General features: G+C 38.9%; 1 protein-coding gene and 1 pseudogene across 3 annotated transcripts in view; both read left to right on the top strand.

Moving 5' to 3' along the window:
• The window catches only part of MRPL22 (mitochondrial ribosomal protein L22), a 38,191-nt gene that overhangs the window by 8,277 nt on the left and 10,624 nt on the right, over nucleotides 1-19,290 (top strand). For 2 of the 3 annotated variants that reach the window (XM_025434443.3, XM_025434442.3), the window contains exons 3-5: nucleotides 10,383-10,518; nucleotides 16,237-16,302; nucleotides 17,119-17,196. In XM_025434443.3, coding sequence (XP_025290228.1) covers nucleotides 10,383-10,518; nucleotides 16,237-16,302; nucleotides 17,119-17,196 — 280 coding nt within the window. The remainder of the gene's footprint in view (nucleotides 1-10,382; nucleotides 10,519-16,236; nucleotides 16,303-17,118; nucleotides 17,197-19,290) is intronic. The other variant, XM_025434444.3, reaches the window with a different exon arrangement.
• On the top strand, nucleotides 5,717-8,809 carry LOC112651628 (splicing factor, proline- and glutamine-rich-like; annotated as a pseudogene).

Here is a 19,290-nt window from a genome sequence, read left to right as displayed (position 1 = left end):
TTCCCCATTGAGAATATTTGCTGTGGGCTTTTCATAGATGGCTTTTATGATGCTGAGGAATGTTCCCTCTATCCCTACACTCTGAAGAGTTTTGATCAGGAATGGATGCTGTATTTTGTCAAATGGTTTCTCTGCATCTATTGAGAGGATCATATGGTTCTTGTTTTTTCTTTTGTTGATGTGATCTATCACGTTGATTGTTTTTTGAGTGTTGAACCAACCTTGCATCCTGGGGATAAATCCCACTTGGTCATGGTGAATGATCTTCTTTATGTATTGTTGGATCCTTTTGGCTAGTATCTTGTTGATAATTTTTGCATCTGTGTTCATCAGGGATATTGGTCTATAATTCTCCTTTTTGGTGGGGTGTTTGTCTGGTTTTGGAATCAGGGTGATGCGGGCCTCATTAAACAGTTTGGAAGTATTCCATCCAAATGGAATTCTCTCCTCTGGAACAGCTTTAGTAGAATAGGTATTGTTTCTTTAAACATTTGATAGAATTCCCCTGGGAAGCCATCTGGCCGTGGACTTTTGTGTCTTGGGAAGTTTTTGATGACTGCTTCAATTTCCTTGCTGGTTATTGGCCTCTTCAGGTTTTGTATTTCTTCTTGTTCCAGTTTTGGTAGTTTGTGGTTTTCCAGAAATGCATCCATTTCTTCTAGATTGCCTAGATTTCTTCTGTGTTGGCATATTGCTGCTCATAATATGTTTTTAAGATCGTTTGTATTTCCTTGGTATTGGTTGTGATCTCTCCTCTTTCATTCATGATTTTATTAATTTGGATCTTTTTTCTTTTTAATAAGGCTGGCTAATGGTTTGTCTATCTTATTAATTCTTTCAAGGAACCCAACTCCTGGTTTTGTTGATCTGTTCTACAGTCTTTTGGTCTCTATTTCACTGAGTTCTGCTAGATTGTTTATTATCTCTCTTCTGTTGGGTGTAGGTTTTACTTGCTGTTCTTTCTCCAGTTCCTTTAGGTGCAGGGTTAGCCTGTGTATTTGAGTTTTTTCAATTTTTTGAGGGGGGCTTGTATTGTGATGTATTTTCCTGCTTTTGCTGGGGATCCCTGGGTGGCTCAGTGGTTTGGCACCTGCCTTTGGCCCAGGGTGTGATCTTGGAGTCCCGGGATCGAGTCCCGCGTCGGGTTCCCGGCATGGAGCCTGCTTCTCCTTCCTCCTGTGTCTCTGCCTCTCTCTTTCTCTCTCTATATCTGTCATGAATAAATAAGAGAATAAATCTTAAAAAAAAAGAAAAAAAAAAAAAGGACCGCTTTTGCTGTATCCCAGACATTTTGAATGCTTGTATCTTCATTTTCATTAGTTTCCATGAATCTTTTTTACTTCCTCTCTAATTTACTGGTTGACCCATTCATCTTTTAGTAGGATGCTCTTTAACCTCCATGTGTTTGAGTTTCTTCCATATTTCTTCTTGTGATTGAGTTCTAGTTTCAAAGCATTGTGGTCTGAAAATATGCAGGGAACAATCCCAGTCTTTTGGTATTGGTTGAGACCTGATTCGTGACCCAGTACGTGGTCTAATCTGGAAAAAATTCCATGTACACTTGAGAAGAATGCGTATTCAGTTGCTTTTGGAAAGTTCTGTATGTATCTGCGAAATCCATCTGGTCCAGTATATCATTTAAAGCTCTTGTTTCTTTTGAGATGTTGTGCTTAGAATATCTGTTCATTTGCAGAAAGTGCTGTGTTGAAGTCTTCTACTATTAGTGTATAATTATCTAAGTATCTCTTTACTTTGGTTATTAATTGATTGATATACTTGGCAGCTCCCACATTAGGGGCATAAATATTCATGATTCTTAGGTTCTTGTTGGATAGATCCTTTAAGTATGATACAGTGTTCTCTTCATTTTATACTATAGTCTTTGGTATAAACTTTAATTTATCTGATATGAGGATTGCTACCTCAGCTTTCTTTTGAGGACCATTTCAATGGTAAATGGTTCTCCAACCTTTGATTTTCAGGCTGGAGGTGTCCTTTGATCTAAAATGAATCTCTTGTAGACAGCAAATAGATGGGTCTTGGTTTTTTATCCAGTCCGAAATCCTGCGTCTTTTGATGGGATCATTTAGCCCATTCATGTTCAGAGTAACTATTGAAAGATACAAATTTAGTGTCATCGTAATACCGATTCAATTCCTGTTTGTGGATTATTTCTTTGGGCTTCCTCTTTGTTTTACAGGGTCCTCCTTAATATTTCCTGCAGAGTTGGTTTGGTGGTCACATATTCTTTCAGTTTCTGCCTATCCTGGAAGCTTTTTATCTCTCCTATTCTGAATGACAGCCTTGCTGGATAAAATATTCTTGGCTGCATGTTCTTCTCATTTAGTACCCTGAATATATCCTGCCAGCCCTTTCTGGTCTGCCAGGTCTTTGTGGAGATATCTGCTGTTAATCTGATATTTCTCCCCATATAACTTTAGAATCTCTTGTCTCGAGCTGCCTTTAGGATTTTCTCTTTATCTTTGGAATTTGCAAGTTTCACTATTAAATGTGAGGTGTTGAACAGTTTTTATTGATTTTGCAGTAAAGGGGTCCTCTCTATGTCTTTTTTTTTTAATTTTTATTTATTTATGATAGTCACAGAGAGAGAGAGAGAGAGAGGCAGAGACATAGACAGAGGGAGAAGCAGGCTCCATGCACCGGAAGCCCGACGTGGGATTCGATCCCGGGTCTCTAGGATTGCGCCCTGGGCCAAAGGCAGGCGCTAAAGCACTGCGCCACCCAGGCATCCCCTCTCTATGTCTTGATCTGATTGCCTGTTTTCCTCTCCAAATTAGGGAAGTTCTTTGCTGTGATTTGTTTAAATATACTTTCTGGCCTTCTCTCCATCTTGGCGTCTTCTGGAACCCCAATTATATGTAGATTCTTCCTTCTCAGACTATCATTTATTTCCCTTAGCCTTTCCTCATGGTCTCTTAATTGTTTTTCTCTTTTGAGCAGGGTGAGGCCCGCATCACCCTGATTCCAAAACCAGACAAACACCCCACCAAAAAGGAGAATTATAGACCAATTTTAGACCTCAGACTATCATTTATTTCCCTTAGCCTTTCCTCATGGTCTCTTGTTTTTCTCTTTTTTCATCAGCTTCCTTCCTTACCATCAACTTGTCTTCTATATCACTCACTCTTTCTTCCATCTCATTAACTCTAGCCATTAGGACATCCAGTTTGGATTGCATCTCATTTAATTTATTTTTAATTGGAATGCATGGCTGGCTTAGCGGTTAAGCGGCTGCCTTCGGCACAGGGCGTTTCAGGATTGAGTCCCACTTCGGGCTCCCTGCATGGAGCCTGCTTTCCCTCTGCCTGTGTCTCTGCCTCTCTCTCTCTGTGTGTCTCTCATGGATAAATAAAATAAAACAAATTTACAGTTTATTTTTAATTTTGGCCTGATTAGATCTCAATTCTGTAGTCATGAAGTCCCTAGAGTCCTTTATGCTTTTTTCCACAGCCACCAGTAGCTTTATAATTGTGCTTCTGAATTGGCTTTCTGACATCGAATTGGAATCCATATTCTGTAACTCTGTGGCAGAGAGTGCTGTTTCTGATTATTTTGTTCAGTGCAGAGTGGCTGTATGAGCGGGGTGAGTCAAGAATAACAACCACGACTTAAGTAAATTCCATCCTAGATGATTCTGACGAGGTCAGAGACCAGAAAATGAAAAAGAAGATCAGAATGAAATGAAACAAAAGGACCACTAAAGTGAAAAAAAAATTTAAAAGAAAGTAGTAAAAAAATAAAAGACCGAAAATCCCCAAGAAGGAGGAAAAAAAAAAAAAAAGAAGAAAAAAAATGAAAAGAAGAAAAAGAAAAAAGAAAAAGATGGGACTTGGAGATGGTGGTGGTGAAGTGGTAGTGGAGGGAGAATGTAGTTTACCTGAGGTGTCCTAAAGGGTGATTCTCTTTGTTCTGAGTATATTAAGTTCTGTGTGTTAGAAGATGGTCAATCCCAAATTTATATAAACCAGCAATACTTTTGATAGCCCCAACATTGACCACCAAAATATAAACAAGATAAAAGAGGGGGGCAGAATGGGAACAAAGGGAGAATATAATCTCACAGAATGAACCGGCATGGTATTCCACTTGGTTATGGGTGTATGTTGGTCATGTTTCAGAAGGTATTAACTTCCACCATTTTAGAATAAAACGAGGCAGAGAAAACAAAACCCATATCATATATCTCCCAAAATTAAATTGAATATGTTGAAGGGAATCCAGAAATGAAAAGTATGTCTAAGACATGTAATTGTAGAAATATGGAAGTCAAAAAGAAAGAAACTTAAAAATGAAGAGCTGGTAAAATATTGTAGTTAAGGTGGGAAAAGAGAAAAAACTAAGTTTTTAGTCTGATATAAAAGCAAGTATAATGGAAAAAGGAAAAAAAAAATTTTAAAGAGGGGAAACCCTCTCGTTCTATATATTATATTCCCTTGATTTTCCCTTGGTCCTGGAGCTTTCCAGCACTGCTTGGCCAAGAACACTCTTCCCTGTTCTTCCAGCTGGTCTTCTGGGGGAGGGGTGCTATGCTGATTCTCAGGTGTGTGTACCTGGGGGAGATGCAGCGTCCCCTGCCGGGTGCCAGGCTCAGTGGGAGTTGTTTACTCCGTGAGGCCTCTGCTCCCTGGTGGCCCCGTGTCTCCCAGACACAAGATGAAGCAAGAAGGAAAAACAATGGTGGCGGCCGGATTTCCAGCCCTGGAGTCAGTTCCCTGCGAGTAACTAATGCAGTCTCCCAGTCCACACTGGCCTAGATGCTCCCAGGGCCGACGCAGGTGTGCTGTTCTGCACGGCTTGGGGGGGCACCCAGCAGCAGGAGAGTCCTTGCTTCTGTCTGTTCCGGGGGAACGTGGGATCACCAGCTTTGTCCTCTTGGGCGCCCTGGGATCCGGGGCCCTGTGCTGCTGGAATTGGACTCCTGGGGGCTGCAACTCTATTAACAGTGGTTTCATTGAAGAATTAAATAGAAGCCAAGGGGTTTGTGTTTCTGTAATCCTATGTCAACAATGAGATTCAGGATATAATTAAAGTTCAGAAAGCCCCTAAAGATAATGTACTCCAATTCCTGTTTTCATCAAAAAATGGAGGCCCAAAGAGTTGATGAACTTAGAGTGCCTATGAATTATAGCAGGAGAGAGGCAAATGATCATAATTGCAAATATGAGAAGAAGGTTTGAAATTGTGTAATATAAAGTTTATAGTTCACAGTGTTCAGTTTTTTGGAGAATAGGAGAGATGAACTGTTCAGAGGGCCTGATTTAAAATTAATACTAGCCATCAGTGTTTATCATGTGCTAGACATCATACGGGGCAGTACATTAATTATTTATCCACCATTAACAGAATGAAGTGGGTATTATTCTAAAAGTAATAACATCAATTTTATTGAGCCTTTTTAAGTGTCAGGTTAAATATTTTACTTAAAGTATCTTATTTGAGCTCTTCAAAAAGCCTATGAGGTAATTATGGTTATTACTCCATTTACCAATGAGAAAACTGAACTCTGGAAAGTTATGTGATGTCCCCAAGGCCATTTACATTGTATTAGAATTAAGATTAGACTCTGGGTTACTTGACTCCATAATCTCTGCCCTTATCACTTAGCTTACATTTTTTTTTAATGGAAAGTCTGCCCTCCAGCATCATGTATCCTAGTCTTGTGCTTTTCAGTTAAAATAGTGGAACCTAAGCGTGGATGGCAAAGATTTTGTCAAGTATTTTGGTGGTACTGATCTTAATATCGGGATATAAAGTGGTGAACTTGAGGTAGCCTAAGAGAAATGAGCCAGTAGGAAAAGAGATTTTTAAAATCCTTTAGTCTAGGCCTGTGTCCCTCCGCCATCTTGTGCGAAGCAAGGTGGCCTCCGCGTTCCCCGAGCGTCTTCTCCGCTTCTGCCTCGACCGCCCCTTGATCACAGACATGTCTCGGGACGGTTCCGGAGCCGCGGCGGCGGCCGCGGTGGCCTCCACGACTTCCGCTCCCCGCCGCCCGGCATGGGCCTCAATCAGAACCGGGGACCCATGGGGCCCGGCCCGGGCCAGGGCGGCCCCAAACCCCCGATCCCGCCACCACCTCCGCACCAAACAGCAACGGCAGCAGCCGCCGCCATCAGCCGCCGCCATCAGCCGCCGCCGCCGCAGGACTCGTCCAAGCCTGTGGGTCCTCAGGGGCCTGGCCCGGCCCGGCCTGCCTCCGGGAGTGGGCAGCGCCCCCCGCCTCCGGCTCGGCACCGCCCGCGACTCCTCCGACCTCGGGGGCCCCTGCGGGCCCGGGCCCCACCCCGCCCCCGCCGCCCGCGGTCACCGGTCACCTCGGCGCCGCCTGGGGCGCCCCCGCCCGCGCCGAGAGCAGCGGGGTCCCCACCACCCCGCCCCAGGCCGGGGGCCGCCGCCTCCGCCCGCAGGGGGCCCGCGCCCGGGGCCTAAACAGGGCCCAGGCCCCGGAGGCCCGAAAGGCGGCAAAATGCGTACCGCCCGCGGCCGCCCCAAGCCGCCGGGGCGGGGGGCGGGGGGTGGGGGGGGAGGGAGCCGCGCGGAGGGCCGCAGCACCGCCCGCCCTTCCAGCAGCAGCAGCACCGGGGGCCCCGCCCGGCGGCCGCAGCGAGGAGAAGATGTCCGACTCGGAGGGGTTCAAAGCCAACTTGTCTCTCCTGAGGAGGCCCGGAGAGAAAACCTACACGCGGCGCTGCTGGTTGTTTCTGGGGACTCTACCTGCGGACATCATGGAGGATGAATTCAAAAGACTCTCTGCTAAATTCGGAGAACCAGGAGAAGTTTTTATCAACAAAGGCAAAGGATTTGGGTTTATTAAACTTGAATCTAGGGCACTGGCTGAAATTGCCAAACCTGAACTCGATGATACACCCATGAGGGGTAGGCAGCTTCGGGTTCGCTTTGCCACACATGCTGCTACCCTGTCGGCGCGAAATCTTTCACCTTATGTTTCCAACGAAGTGTTGGAAGAAGCCTTTAGCCACTTTGGGCCTATTGAGAGGGCTGTTGTAATTGTGGATGATCGTGGGAGATCTACAGGGAAAGGCATTGTTGAATTTGCTTCTAAACCAGTGGCAAGAAAAGCATTTGAAAGATGCGGCGAAGGTGTTTTCTTACTGACAACAACGCCTCGTCCAGTCATTGTGGAACCACTTGAACAATTAGATGATGAAGATGGCCTTTCTGAAAAACTTGCACAGAAGAATCCAATGTATCAAAAGGAGAGAGAAACGCCTCCTCGTGTTGCCCAGCATGGCACATTTGAGTATGAATATTCTCAGCGATGGAAGTCCCTGGATGAAATGGAAAAACAGCAAAGGGAACAAGTTGAAAAAAACATGAAAGATGCGAAAGACAAATTGGAAAATGAAATGGAAGATGCCTATCATGAGCATCAGGCAAATCTTTTGCGTCAAGATCTGATGAGATGCCAGGAAGAATTAAGACGCATGGAAGAATTTCATAATCAAGAAATGCAGAAATGTAAAGAAATGCAACTAAGGCAAGAAGAAGAACGGCGTAGAAGGGAAGAAGAGATGATTCGGCAGCGTGAGATGAAAGAACAAATGAGACGCCAAAGAGAGGAAAGTTATAGCCGGATGGGCTACGTGGATCCAAGAGAAAGAGACATGAGAATGGGTGGTGGAGGAGCAATGAACATGGGAGATCCCTATGGTTCAGGAGGCCAGAAATTTCCACCTCTAGGTGGTGGCAGTGGCATAGGTTATGAAGCTAATCCTGGAGTCCCGCCAGCAACCATGAGTGGTTCCATGATGGGAAGCGACATGCGTTCTGAGCGCTTTGGGCAGGGAGGTGCGGGACCTGTGGGTGGACAGGGTCCTAGAGGAATGGGGCCTGGAACTCCAGCAGGATATGGTAGAGGGAGAGAAGAGTATGAAGGCCCAAACAAAAAGCCCCGACTTTAGATGTGATATCTAGGTTTTCATTCCAGTTTGTTTTTGTCTTTTCTTGTTTAGATACCAATCTTTTAAATTCTTGCATTTTAGTAAGAAAGCTACCTTTTTATGGATGTTAGCAGTTTATTGACCTAATATTTGTAAATGGTCTGTTTGGGCAGGTAAAATTATGTAATACAGGGTTTCAAACAGGGGAATTTTTTCCCTTTTTATTTCCTTTTTTTTTTTTTAACTGTATAATGTCTGTGTCAAGTTATGACAGTGTACCTTGTGCCACTGAATTTCCAAAGTGTACCAATTTTTTTTTACTGTGCTTCAAATACATAGAAAAAATAGTTATAATATGGATCTTCAACTTTGCCATTCATGCTTCTATGCACATTAGGCTAGGTATTCCACTTTGAAAGCATGAGCGTGTCTAGGCCTTTGAATGGCACATGCCATTTCTGGGAAATGTATCTGTAGGCTAAGTATTGCTTTCTAAAAATAAGTACCCCCTTGTTTTAAAAAGAAGAAATGCATATTGAAGTAGTTTCATGATTTGATTTGTTTGGCATTATAGGAAGCAAGCTGGTGCTAAGTATTTTTAAATGGTTATGTAAGCAAGCTGAACTGTAAATCTTTCTTCAGGAATGTGTATTAAGATTATGGAATGGGTGAAAGACTATTGATAGGGGAGAAAGTGGGTATGACTAAATGGATCTTTATGGCCCTATGATCTATCCTTTCCTTGAAAGTTTCTGAAGAAAAGTGGAAAAATCATTCTGTCGCATTCCTCCATTCTTGTTTTTAAAAGAACAAGTCCCAAGCCCTACAAATGGCTTGTACTGAACTTTCACATTTGAATTAAAGATTGTTAAACATGAAAAAAAATAAAATCCTTTAGTCTAAATGGTTTTAAAATTAAAAACAAAGGCCTTGCTAAATGTATTATCCAGTTGCATAAATTGTGTGAACATCTGCCAATTTACAACAACTTTGAATATTTAAGTCTAGGTTAAATATTTACTCTGTATCCATGTGCCAGATATTGTCCTTAGTGCTGGAATACAGAGGATGTTATGCTTGCCCTCAGAAGGCTCAAATCTATACACTTACTACAGGAACTCATTCTACAGCCACCTTACAGTACCATAGTCCCAACTCACTGCTCCATGGCTGGCAAGAACAGAGTACAAAGATAGTGGAGAGAATGGTTGTCTGGGAGAAGGGATCTAGTGATGCCTTGCATTGAGGTGACATTTGAGCTAGAGCTTAAAACAGGATAAGTGTTTCATTCAGGAGACAATGATTAAGGAAGAAACAATATAATCAAAAGTATAAAGATCTGAAAATAGATGGTTTGTTCAGGGAACAATGAATGTCTCTGTGGCCTGGCCATAAGGTTACATGAGCCAAGATGGCCAGTTTCAAGTTAGATTATAAAAGGCCTTTTGTGTCTTCCTAGGAGTTTAGACTCTATATTCTCTATAGTAGGGAAACACCAAGTTTGTGTGTTATTTGGATATACCTAGATATAAAAAAAGTAGATAATGTGATAAACCCTCATGAACCCAACTTCAACAATAACTCATGGCCAGTCTTGTTTTATCATTGGCCCCTATTCTATCATATTTTGAAACAAATCCCATATAGCATACTATTTAATCAGTAAATATTTAACTATATAACTCATTAAGAAGTAACCAATATCCAGTTAATGTTCAGATTTCCAATGGTTAAATAACTGTTGTACTTTTAAAATTATAATAATCTACATATTGAAATTAATCGATATTTCTCTTAAGTCTTAATCAGTAGGTTCTTTATTCAGCTCTTTCTTTTTCCTGTTGTAGTTTATTGAAGGCTGTTTGTCTTGTAGAATTTGTACGGCTTGAATTTTGCTGAGCACATCCATCTCCTATTGCTGAACATGTTCCCCTGTCTCTGTATTTCCTGTATTGAATCTAGAAACTTAATTAATTCAGGTTTGTTTTTTGTAGAGAGACTACTTCATGGACGGTGGGTAGTGAGTTCTTTCCTCAGGAGGCAAATAATGCCACCTTTATCCATTAATTTCTTAGGGATTACAAAATATTGTGATTTGTCTTGCCTGCTTACCTAAAATTGAGGAATTCTACAGGTCAGGTCAGGGATCCATTGTGTCTTCTTTAAGTCTATTTTAGGACTAAGCTGACTTCTATTAGAGAGTTAGTATTTTTTGGCCAGTCAGGGCAAGAGATCTTGAGTTAATTACTGTTTATTATTTGATTATGCTAGTTATCAACTTTTTATTCTTATTTTGCAGTGAACTAGATTTTTGTGGTATTTTATGTAAAATTGTTCTCTATTAATGAATACATCTAGACTCTACACTTGCAATCCTTAAATAATTTTGATCAAAATAGAGCTGATGTGGTTCAGGAGATACATAAGCTCTGGAAAAAATTCTAAGTGTTTTTTGTTTTATAGGCTTCTCTCATCTCACAATGTTTTACCCCAGTCATATATCCACACGAGTGGGTCTCTGGACATTTCTCGAAAATGGGAAAAGAAGAATAAAATTGTTTATCCTCCACAGTTGCCTGGAGAACCTCGGAGACCAGCAGTAAGTTTGTGGGTAGAAATAATCTCTTGGGGCACCTGGGTGGCTCAGTTGGTTGAGCATCTGACTTTGGTTTTGGCTCAAGTCATGATTTCGTGGTCATGGGAATGAGCCCTGCATTGGACTCTGCACTCCGTGCAGAGTCTGCTTCATATTCCTTCTCCCTCTGCTTCTCCCCACTCATGCACGAGTGCTCTCTCTCAAATATTTTTTTTTTAAAGAAAGAATCTCCTAATTTTGATAAAGAGCTTTTACTCTTACATGACTAGCATTGATTTACTGTTCCATGTGAAGGAAGGGAAAAAGTATACCTCAATTTGTGTGATCATTTGATCGATACAGAAGTTGTTCTACATTTATCTTCTTGGTAGTTTTATTTTTATTTATTTATTTTTGTTGTGGATAGGGTTTTTTTTTGTTTTTTTTTTGTTTTACATTTTTAAAATTTAAGTTCAGTTTGCCAACATACAGTATAACATCCAGTGCTCATCCCATCAAGTGCCCTCCTCATTGCCTGTCACCCTTCTTGGTAGTTTTAAAAGATTGTTTGTTTTACTTATGTGTTTGCCTTGACCTAGCCTTCTGTTGGGAGCTTTAACTCTAAAACTAAGCTAATAACTTGAGGTATCCTGACAGATTTTTGACTCTTAAGAGGCTTGCTAATGCATTCTTGGTAGTGAAGCACGAGGGGTTGGCAAGAATGACTTAAACTGTAAACCATATTTAAATCATATGTGTGGTTTGCCAACATTTTAAATTTGAACATAGACACACTTAGTTGTGATTTTTTTTGTGTTTGTAATTCACAAAGCTTTGAACCAAGGTTTGAATTTAATCATTGGATTGCTTTCAGAGATACTGAATTTTATCTCATCTTTAGCTGCTTGGAATTCTTTTATCCTCCAAACTGCTTGTGAGAGTTCTAGCCTGAGATACAAGACTAATTTCCAGCTTAATGGGAATTTGCTGTGGAATATATAGGTATCTGTCACAAAGCTTAGACAAGTAATGACGGCATAAACAAGATGGTAACATTTAAATCCTTAAGAAAATAAACTGTAAGTGCTTAGAAATAGAATTATTAATTAATAAATATTAATAGAATCAGTAGTGTTAATTATAAGTCATTCAGTTTAGAAAACATCTTTTAAAGGCCTTTGGGATTTAAGGCTACTGTATAATCAGTATCATCTAAGTAATGTTATTTGCTTAGTTTTTATAGGAATTTGACAGCTTGCCTTTCATTAGGATTCAGTTGCCAAGTATTGGTCTGAGTTAGGACAGTTTTATGTTTTCTTTTTTTTCTTAGAGGAGTTAATTTGTTGATTTAGAGAGCTCCCACTTCTTTGGGGAATAAAAGAGAAAAAGATGCTAATAGTTCAAGTGTATAACTTTCTAACTTCCATATTTTATCTTACCATCAGAGCTTAAAAGTTAGATTTGTGGCAGAATCTGTGCTAATTTTATAATTAACAATGTTTAGGAGGAGTGACATATTTTTATGAATATCATAAATAAAAAATTTCCTATTATTAATGAGCTTTGTTGAGCTCTTTGAATTTAGATTTTTTTTTAAAGATTTTATTTATTCATGAGAGACAGAGAGGGAGAGGCAGAGACACAGGCAGAGGGAAAAGCAGGATCCATGCAGGGAGCCCGATGTGGGACTTGATCCCAGGTCTCCAGGATCACACCCTGGGCTGAAGGCGGCGCTAAACTGCTGAGCCACTTGGGCTGCCCCGAACCTAGATGTTAATTGAGAAAGACATCATGACATTTGTCAGGTCCAGAATCTAAAAGAAAAATTTGTATTTCATGGTACTAGTCTTTTTGGCATTAAACTAAATGCATTTTAAGATATATCCCAAATGGCAAAATTCAAGTAGTTAACAAGTAGATCACAGATTTTGTTTGAGTAATCCTCTTGGGAACAAATTATGACTTTTAGAAAATAACATTTTCCGACTCTAAATAGTGTTTAGTAAATTGACAGTGGTGCGTTTGTACCTGTTATGAGTGAAATATTAATGTCCTTCATTAAATACCTAGCTTAATAATGGAGTAGTTTGCATACCTAGCCACATAGTTCTTATACTGTCATTATGTGCAGCAGTGTGACCTTGTACTTGCCAATCTGCTAACTGCAAACATTTTAAAAACTAGTTTTATCCCTAATTTAAAAGGAGGTCAGATAGGGACACCTGGGTGGCTCAGTCAGGCGTCCAACTCTTGGTTTTGGCTCAGGTCATGATCTCAGGGACGTGAGATCAAGCCTTGTGTCAGCTAACAGTCTCTCTTCCTCTGTTCCTCCTACCTCCCCAGCCTCATACTCGCTCTCTCTCTTGTGCACTCTGTCCCTCTCTCAAATAAACGGATAAATAAAATCTTAGAAAAAAAATAAAAGGGAGTCAAATAATATTTACTGTTCTCATTCTGATATTCAGCATTGAAATATGAAGTTTTTTTTTTTTTAAGATTTTATTTATTTATTCATGAAAGACACAGAGAAAGGCAGAGATGTAGGCAGAAAGAGAAGCAGGCTCCATGCAGGGAGCCCTATGTGGAACTCGATCCTGAGACCATGGATCATGCCCTGAGCCAGGGGCAGGTGCTCAACCGCTGAGCCACCCAGGCGTCCCTGAAATATGAAGTTAAATAATAGTGGATCAGTAGTGAATAAATCCTATAGCAATAAATTAAAATGCATGTCACCAATTTAGGCACATTTAGGCCATTCCTATTATTTTTAAGACTTTTTCTAATTTAGCTAACATCAATTTCCAAATAGCGTATACTCCTGTAGACTTTATCTTACTTGTGGCTACATCAGGGTAAAGAAAATGAGCCAGAAAAAAATTAAATGGTTTTCTACATAATAGGCCTTGTTAATTTGGTCTTGAGTTTACTTTTGCACTATCTGTGAAGAAAGCTATATTAAGTAAACTAAAAATATAGTGAGACTATATTAAAACTATTTTTTTTAAATTTTTTTTTAATTTATTTATGATAGTCACAGAGAGAGAAAGAGAGAGAGGCAGAGACATAGGCAGAGGGAGAAGCAGGCTCCATGCACCTGGAAGCCCGATGTGGGATTCGATCCCGGGTCTCCAGGATCGCGCCCTGGGCCAAAGGCAGGCGCCAAACCGCTGCGCCACCCAGGGATCCCATATTAAAACTATTTGAACACCCATTTCTATAAGAGGATGTTTTTAATTTATGGATTAATTGACATACTGATAAGTCATACTTAGAAATCATTGTGTGCATCCTGGAAAGCTCTAGTTTGGACTTTTATTAGGCAACACTTCTTTTTTTTTTTTTTTTTTTTTGAGTGAGAGTGTGCATGGATGGGGAGGAAAATTAGGGGAGAGGGGCAGAGAGAAAAGGAGAGAGAGAATCTCAAGCAGGCTCTATGCCCAGCACAGAGCCCAATGCAGGACTCAATTTCGATGACCCTGAGATAATGACTTGAGTCAAAATCAAGAGTTGGATGCTTGAGAGCCACCCATGTGCCCCATTTGGTCATAATTTTTTTTTTTTTTAACGATTTTATTTATTTATTCATGAAAGACACAGAGAGAGTGGCAGGGACACAGGCAGAGGGAGAAGCAGGCTCAAGGCAGGGAGCCTGATGCTGGAATCGATCCTGGGACCCCAGGATCACGCCCTGGGCCAAAGGCAAGTGCTAAACCACTGAGCCATCCAGGGATCCCAGACAATTTTTTTTTATCGTTTAGTTATATGCAAAATAAGTTAGTTTCTTTGGAAGTTAGTGGTTTAGACATTTTGCAACTTAGGCTTTCATTTCATTTGAATAACTATCTTGCACATTAGATCCTAACTTTATCTAATTTACTGTATAGGTTGGTTAATAGTGACATTTAACTGAGCCTTCTGATCTCTCTTTGCCACTTTATCTATTTGCAATGATAGGTTTGTCTGGCTTGTGTTTAGAAAATGCCTTTAGACATTGCACCTGCCTAAAGGAAATGTTGAGCTTTTTGTTTTAAAAGAAAATGATTGAATAACTTTTCTTTTTTGTTAAATACTTGATTCCTTTTTTCCCCATGCTCTTGCCAGGAGTACAATATCTTTGTTACAAAATTTGAAGATAATCATATACAATTCAGGTTTGGAGATAGCCCACTATGAGAAATCAAGAATTGAAGGGTTTCTTACACAAAAGATTTTATTGAGTGTATTAATTTTCACAGATGAATATTATCAGTCATGACAGTTCTTCTTTCCTCTCCAGTGCTCCCCTGGACACTTTATTGCTGAAAATGTAATTAGGCTATTGCTACAGTTTTCAGTCTGTCAGCTTCTATTGGAACTGAAATGAAATCTGCTACATATTAAAAGATGGCCCCTTGGGAAAACTCTGCTGTTTCTCAGGCATTTGAAAATTTCCAGCAGAAGTCAGAATGTTAGCAAGTTCTGAAGTCTCCCTTGCTATTGTTTGCCTTGACAAATGTTTTCTAATTATTTTAAAGGAGCAATATGGTGTAGTAGTGGAAAGAAGTTGGGTTTTACAGTCATAGGGGAACTTTAAAGATACACTTACCAGACATTGTGTTAGGCACTTCATATACTTCTCTGTATGGCACTTTGACTTCCAGCTTTGTCTCTCACAAGCTTTGCAATCTTGGCTAAGTCACTTGATTTGTCTGATTTTTTTTTTCCTGGTTTTTACCAGGGAAAGGATTATTCTTTTAAAAAATTTTATTTATTTGAGAGAAAGAGAGTGAGTGAGTCGGAGGGGAGAGCAGGGAGAGAGAGAGAATCTCAAGCAGACTCCACACTGAGAAGGGAGCTCAATTCAGGGCTCAATCCCATGATCCTGAGATCATGATCAGAGCCAAAACCAAGAGTATGATGCTTTACCACCTGAGCCATCCAGGCACCCCTGTAAAAGGATTGTAAAGTGTTTTTTCTCCCAACTCATAGAGTTAGGTCAAATGAAATAATGGGTTTAGAAAGTACTTTGTGAACTGTAAATTATGTAATGGATGATTGATTAAACATTTAAATGGGATATATTTACTACTCTAAAGAGAAGATAATAAAAACTGATATTTACTAAGATCTTACCAGGTACTAGGCACTGCAAAATGCTTTCTTTGCATAGATTATTTTCTTTAATTCTTACTATATTTTTATGAGGCTGGTACTATTATCTTCATTTAAAAAAAGAGGAAGCTTGGGCAGAGAGGTAAAAGAGCTTGGGTTCTGTAGCTTGTAGAGAGTAGAACTAGAATTCAGACCCAGGCAGTCTGAGTCTAGGACCTTTGCTCTTGCTCTTGACCAGACACTTAGAATATCCTGTGAAATCTGTTATTTTGTCCATTTCACCCTATTCTCTTATTCTCTCCAATAACAGGAAACTTTTTTTTCTTATTGTACCTTTTCTTTTGTTTCTTTAGCCAGCTAAATGTTTTCATTTAGATCTTTTACTATTCCTTTGGATAGAAATGTTACAAATATTGGCACGATGTGGCCATTCGTAGTTTCTGTTACTGTCTTAATGATCTTTTTAACATAGTGAGACTGGAAAAATACAACTTAGTGTATGTAGAGAAAAAAATCTCCAAATTCTTAATAATGTCATTATTTCTTGTGGCAACATTTTCATTAGGCATAAAAAGTTAAAGCTTTATTAACAGTGTATGTTATTATTTTGATCAATTTGCTAACTTGTTTTTCCTTTTCCCTATTTGTAAGGAAATCTACCATTGTCGAAGGCAAATAAAATACAGCAAAGACAAGATGTGGTATTTGGCAAAATTGGTAAGCTAAAATGACATTACCATATAATACTTAGGAAAAGAAGTATTTGAAATTTCCCCCACAATTTGAATTTTCCTCTGCAATTTGAAAAATTGAAAAAAATCACCCTGATTTTTCCAGAAAGTGAGGAATATAATTACAGTTTCAGACAGTTGTTAGGTAATACACGAATGATTTGCTCAGAAATGAGTGATTCTGCTTAATTTTTACCTTTTTTCTGAGGAACTAAATCACATTGGATACATGGATATTAAGAACAAAAGCATCAGGAATCTGTACTCTGAGAGAATGTAGGAAACAAGCTTATTTATCTTAAAAGTTGATTCAAAAAAATAAAGTTGATTCAAATTTCAAAACCATTGCTTTTTAAGATTTTCCCCAGGAGAATGAAATTTATCTATGAGAGAAGACAAAGCCCCAGATATAAACATATAATACACTTATCCTGCAAAAAAGATGGTCTTTCATACCTAGTGTGATGCTCGCCACCCTGTGTTCTCTCATGTCTGCTCTCAATATTACTAAAACATTTATAATCTCGGTTCTCAGTTTTATGGTTAAAACATTTAAGTTTGATTTTGACTTAAAAAGGGTTGCATCTGTTCTCAAACTTTTCTTCTCTGCCTACGTTAGCTATTTTTATTTTTTTAAGTCAGAGCCCCTCCCCCAGTTTTATTGAGATGTAATTGACATATAACTAGTTAGCTATTTTTAGAAGTTATTTGTATTATGTAAGGCTTTTGCTTTTCACTGAAAAGGGAACATTGACTTTGTAAACTAATTTATCTTCTCTTATCTGTTACCCTTTAATTCTAGATACGAGGAATGTCCATTGACCAGGCTTTGGCTCAGTTGGAATTCAGTGACAAAAAGGGGGCCCAAATAATTAAAGAGGTAAACTAAGATTTGTAGGGAGGGAGTGCATAGCTGTTTTGCTGGTGTTAGTAAGCTCAGCCTAAATCCTGAGTTCCCTGCTGTAAGTACATAGTTCATATAGTACAGATTTAAGGCATTCAGTTTTATTAATGTCCTCCTTATACCTTAGGAATGTTATAGTCTTAAGTATATTTTTTCTCTGGAGATGCTTTTATTGGCACCAGACATTTATTCATTTTTTTTACTATTTGTCTATGAAGTGATAAATCTTTGTTTTAATGATTTGGGACTTGATATGATTTTTTTAGAAGATTGATTTGTTTTTTTTTTTTGTTTGTTTTTGGTGACTGCTGTTTTTTTGGTTAATTCCACAATTGAGAGCTTATGATTTTATAACTAATTGAGTTGGAAAGAGCACTTACCCGGGATTCAGGAGACTTAGAATCTAATCTTTTCTGTGACAGTTTCTATTGTGATGATGGGTAAAACACTTAACCTGTCTGGTACCATTTTTCTTATTTGTAAACTGGATGGAATTGGATTAAATGATTTCTAAAGACCCTTCTAGCTCTGAATGTAGCTAAGTCACTACATACAAATGTGCTAATTGGTACTCAAGCTGACTTAATTCTAGGCACATGGTATGTTTTTTTTTTGTTTTGTTTTGTGTTTTTTTAGGTATATCAATTTTATTAATTTTTTCAGAGAGCCAGCTCCTGGTTTCTTTGATCGGTTCTATTGTTTTTAAAGTTTGTATATCATTTATTTCTGCTCTAATCTTATTTACTTCCTTCTGTTGGCTCTAGGCTTTGTTTGTTCTTTTTCTAGCTCCTTTAGGTATAAGATTAAATTGTTTATTGAGTTTTTTCTTCCTTGAGGTAGGCCTATATTGCTATGTACTTCCCTCTTAGGACTGCTTTTGCTGCATCCCAAAGGTTTTGGACTGTTGTGTTTTCATTTCTTTTCCTGTTTTTAAAAATTTCTTCTTTGATTTCCTGGTTGACCTATTCACTGTTTAGGAGCCATGTTGTTTAGCCTCCCTGTATTTGTGGTGTTTCCAAATTTTTTCTTGTGGTTATAGTCTTTAGAAAAGGTGCATGGTGGGATTTCAGTTTTATTGTGTTTGTTGAGATATGTTTTGTGACATAATATATGATCTATTCTGGAGAATATTCCATGTGTGTTTGAAAACAATATATATTCTGTGCTTTAAGATGTAGTGTTCTGAATATGTCTGTTAAATCCATCTGTTCTAGTGTGTCATTCAAGGCCATTGTTCCCTTGTTGATTTTCAGTTTAAATGATCTGTCTATTGTTAAGAGGGATTTAAAGTCCCCTATTGTTACTGTAATATTATCCTTTAGTTCCTTTATGTTAGTTATTAATTGTTTTGTATATATGGGTACTCCCATGTTGGGTGCATAAATAATTACAATTGTTATAGCTTCTTATTGTTATAGCTTCTTATCCCCTTAATGATTATATAATACCCTCGTCTTTTTTTTTTAACAGTCTTTGTTTTAAAGTCCAGTTTGCCTGATAAAAGTATTGTTACTATGGCTTTCTTTTGAGATTCATTTGTGTGATGAATGTTTTTCCACCTCTCACTTTCAACTGCAGATATCTTTAGGACTAAAATGGGTCTCATATAGGCAGCATGTAGATGGGTGTTGTTTTTTTTGTTGTTCATTCTGACACCCTCTGTCTGTGATTGGAGTGTTTAGTCCATTCATGTTCAAAGTAATTATTTTTTAAAGTAATTATTGATAGATATATATTTATTGTAATTTTACTACTTGTTTTGTTGTTTCTGGAGATTTTCTCTGATCCTTTCTTGTCTTTGTCACTTCTGATCTCTCCTTTGTGCTCAAAGAGTTCCCTTTAATATTTCCTGCAGGGCTGGTTTAGTGGTCATGAATTCCTTTAGTTTTTGTTTGTCTGCAAAACTCTACCTCTCCTATTTTGAATTATAGCCTTGCTGGATAGGTATTCTTGGCTACAGATTTTTCTTATGCAGCACAATAAACATACCATGTCATTCCCTTCTGACTTGCCAAGTTTCTGTTGAGAAATCTCAGCTAGCCTTATGGGTTTTTCCTTGTAAGTAAAGGA

The sequence above is a fragment of the Canis lupus genome, chromosome 4 (assembly GCF_003254725.2).
Source record: "Canis lupus dingo isolate Sandy chromosome 4, ASM325472v2, whole genome shotgun sequence".
Lineage (NCBI taxonomy): Eukaryota > Metazoa > Chordata > Mammalia > Carnivora > Canidae > Canis > Canis lupus.
The sequence above is the reverse complement of the archived record's forward strand: the minus strand, read 5'-3'. Positions and strand labels throughout refer to the sequence as shown.